We start from the raw sequence: 3,664 nt of genomic DNA, 5'->3' as shown, positions 1-3,664 counted from the left end.
TGTCTGCCTAAGGGGTGACTTCAGCCTCAGCGTCTTGTGTCCTGGTGCCAGAAGCTGAGGAGATGGGGACCAAGGGGCAGAAACTGTGCAAACAGCAGCAGAGCTGCTCACAGGTGTCTCTCTATGTCTGCTCCAGCTGTGTGTCCCCTCGGGTCCCTCAGCACAAACAGAAAGGGAGCCAGACCACACGTTGTCAGACTGGGTGTCCTGGCACAAATAGTCACTGACAAAGCAGCTTCAAAGCAAGTGATTCCCAAACTAACAATTAAATGCTGCAGGGCCCTCAGGAAGGGGTCTGTCCAGAGCTCAGGCTGGGGAGGCCCCACTGGGTGCACCAGTGGTCCTGCTAGGAGCACGCTTCACCTGAGGAACTGCTCACTTGTAAATTACCCCAGCAGCAGTCCCAGTGGGCAGAGAGGAGGAATTCAGAGGCTGCTGACCAGATATTTTTTATTTAGTGAGGTGACACTGACGCTGCAAAATCCTTCATGAAAAAGGGAGTTGAGTCCAATGGGGGTTCCCCCTCCCTGAGCTGTGAGAGCTTCCTGGTGGCAGCTCTGGTGAAAAGACCGACCCTGCTCTCTGGTCAGAGGATGGTGCAGAAGATGCTGCCATGGCTGTGGCAGCCCCCGCCCCCCCTGCGGGTTATGCTGGAAACCCCCTGCCCTGGGGCGGCTCTGTGGGCGCCCGCGGCTCCTCCCGGGGGCTGCGGTCGCGCTGGGGGGTTGTTCAGCATGCACCCCACGTCAGACCTGGGGAGAGGAGAGACCCGTGGTCAGCAGAGCTTGGACACTCTCCTGAGGGACTGTCCCTCCTGGGAGTAGCAGAGCCCAGCAGAGCTCGCCCCACATCTGCTGCAGACCCAAGAGCTGCAGGAAACTGAGATGGAACATCCAGCTTCACTGCTGCGCCTGTCTCTGGTTTCCCAGCCAACACCTCCAAGTGACTGCACTTCCTGGTGGGTGGGCCAGGAGCCTGCAGAGGGAGTCAATGCTGGGACCTCACAAGACATGCTGAAAGGGGCCCAGATTTGGAAATCTCGTGGACAAATGTTGGAGCTAAGTGCACTTACTTGACTTCCATGCTATGGGAATCTGCAGGATCAGGTGAGAGCACCAACCTGGGAGATCCCATGGCCTAACCCTCCCTCAGTCATACAATTCTTCCAGTTTCATTGCGCCCTCTCTTACACCCTGGACCAAGATTTGCGGCCCAGGGAGAAAGAAGAGTCAAGGTCAAATTTCTAGCTAAAAAGAACAATCTAAGGAATATCCAGCCACTGCATAGGATTGGGGCCCCTGCTTTCCCTCCCCAGCGTCTGCTGAGGACTCCTGTGCTGACTTGTTTGAACAAGGCCTCTAATGATGAGAGTGATTGAGATCTAGGTGATGGCAGCTGCTGAAGAGAGCTTTGCAATGCCCATTACAGCTCTGCAGCTACAGCCCTACCTTTGAAGGCCAGCAGAAGACGTCCTCATACTGGCACAAAGACCAGGGTAGCTAAATGATGCCTCGGAGCAACAAGCACTCCAAGATCCATCTTCCCAATTTCTGTTCATGCTGCTCTGGTAGCAAAAGCCTGGCATGCAGCCTGGTGCTTACATCCACCCCCTTCCTCAGCAGCACAGTGCAGACCATGGGTGGCTCTGGCCCATCCTCCTCCCTCCCACTCTGCCCTGGCTACACCTCCTGGGCTGCCCAAGCTGCAGGGGCAGCAGTGCAGCACACACAGAGCTTCCAGGCTCCAGGGGCAGCTGTGCAGGAGAGTGAGATGCCATGGCACAGAGCAAACGTTCCTGGGCTCACAGACATCGTGACGACTCACGCTGGCCTCTCAAGGAATAATCCAAGCCCTTCAGTGGCTTTAGAGGTAGCCCATGAGGAACCTTTTGGTTTCTTGACCTGCAGTGGTTCACCACATGGGGCTGGTGCCCTGGGTCAGCAGGTGTGGGAAGCTGGGGTGAGGAGCTTCAAAGCCCCCTGTGCTCTCCTGACACAGGAGCACAACAGGGGCTTGAGGGTCACGGCTGCACGCATGGGGACAGGAGCCTCACCTTTTCCTGAAGGTGAGAAATACATTGTTTTGGATGATGCAATCCCCTGCATTGGACATTGGTCGCAAAATGGATTTCTTGGACCTCCCTTGGAAAATGAGGTTTTCCTTCACCAGGCCTTTGGCTTCATCAAAGAGAGCAATCCCATAGTCCCGAAAGGACTGGATCCTGTTCTTGGTCACCTGCAAGATAAGCTCTAGTCAGGATGGCCCAAGCAGGACATTGTTCATCTGGCTCTTTGATCAACACAAAGCCAAGCCCCAAAGCTCTTCTGCAGGTTCACAAGCACTACCAGCCAGTCTGGGAGTCTAGCAAGAGTTCAGCCCAGGCACACCGTGACCGTGCACACACAAGCTTTCCCAAAGCTTTCCACAAGTCACTGGTGGCCTCAGCTGAAAGCTCAATACAAGATGCCACAAGTTTCACTGCAGCTGGAACCCAACCCCCTGCTGAAACACAAGTACAGACACTGCTGAATGTGAACCTGCCACTGCTCCTTGCCCTCCAGACTCCTCATGGTGGTACTGACAGGCTGTCAGCTCTTCGTACGTGACAAAAGAGCACTTAGAAGTCTGACAAGGCCACAGAGTTTGCTGTGTCATCATCAGGAAGATCAGTTTGGTCCTTTACCCTCCCTGGCTCCAGAAGAACACCTGCTGGGACATCCCAGACAGTGCTGCCTCCTCACAGTCCCCAGGCACATCTGGGTTTCTGCCCGTGGGCAGGTGATAATGGCAGCACCATGGAGCCACCAGCACTTCAAAGACTGGGCCACCACTCTGCTCCACAAATGAACTCTGCCTGTGTGCTCCAGGAGATGGGACAGCTGGACCACAGAAAATCATGGAATTGTGGAATGGTTTGGGTTGGAAGAGACCTAAAAGATCATCCAACCTCAAACATCATCACAGGCAGGGACACCTCTCACCAGCCCAGGCTGCTCCAACTCCCATCCAACCTGCCCTTCAACACTGCCAGGGATGGGGCAGCCACAGCTTCCCTGGGCAACCTGGGCCAGGGTCTCCCCACCCTCACAGAACAGAATTTCTCCTTCACATCTCATCTTCAGCTCCCTCTGCCAGCTGGAAACCCTTCCCCTCATCCCATCCCTCCCTGCCCTTGTCTCAAGTCCCTCCCCAGCTTTCCTGGAGCCCCTTCAGGCCCTGGAAGCTGCTCTAAGGTCTCTCTGGAGCTTTCTCTTCTCCAGGCTCAACACCCCCAAAATGCAGTGGTTTGTAGCCTCTGGTCCAGAGGACAATTTTTTTCTATGTGCATGGTTTTCAAAAGGCATCTGCAGCCCTGTGGGCCTCTTGCAAAGCATTCATCTCAGCAGGGCTTTCTGTACACTCATTTTAGGGCCCTTTTACAATGTTAAAATGCATTTATCTGTCATTTTGATGCACAATGTTTCCACCTCAACAAAGAATAGAATGGAGGTAACCTTGAGCCAGGTCCTAATTTTGGGAACTTGCTGGATGCTGGAACACTGCCTCCAATGTCCAAAAATCTAGTTCAGATGCCAGCTCCCCCCGCTCTTCAGCACAGCTCACTCAGCCTGCACATCTGTCTCTTTGTCTCTCTGTCCCTCTTCATCTCCCTCTCCTCTCTGTT

At 54.5% G+C, this 3,664-nt stretch overlaps 1 protein-coding gene across 1 annotated transcript in view; it reads right to left on the bottom strand.

The window, feature by feature from the left end:
- Positions 1-586: 586 nt before the first annotated feature.
- Positions 587-3,664, bottom strand: part of FBXO10 (F-box protein 10) — an 18,563-nt gene continuing 15,485 nt past the window's right edge. Inside the window, exons 9-10 of the mRNA XM_010005533.1 lie at positions 2,054-2,249; positions 587-752 (exon numbers count right to left, since the gene is read on the bottom strand). Coding sequence (XP_010003835.1) covers positions 587-752; positions 2,054-2,249 — 362 coding nt within the window. The remainder of the gene's footprint in view (positions 753-2,053; positions 2,250-3,664) is intronic.

The sequence above is a fragment of the Chaetura pelagica genome, unplaced genomic scaffold (genome assembly GCF_000747805.2).
Source record: "Chaetura pelagica isolate M959 unplaced genomic scaffold, ChaPel_1.0 scaffold499, whole genome shotgun sequence".
Classification (NCBI taxonomy): domain Eukaryota; kingdom Metazoa; phylum Chordata; class Aves; order Apodiformes; family Apodidae; genus Chaetura; species Chaetura pelagica.
Note: the sequence above shows the minus strand (reverse complement) of the source record. Positions and strands in the feature narration are given on the sequence as shown.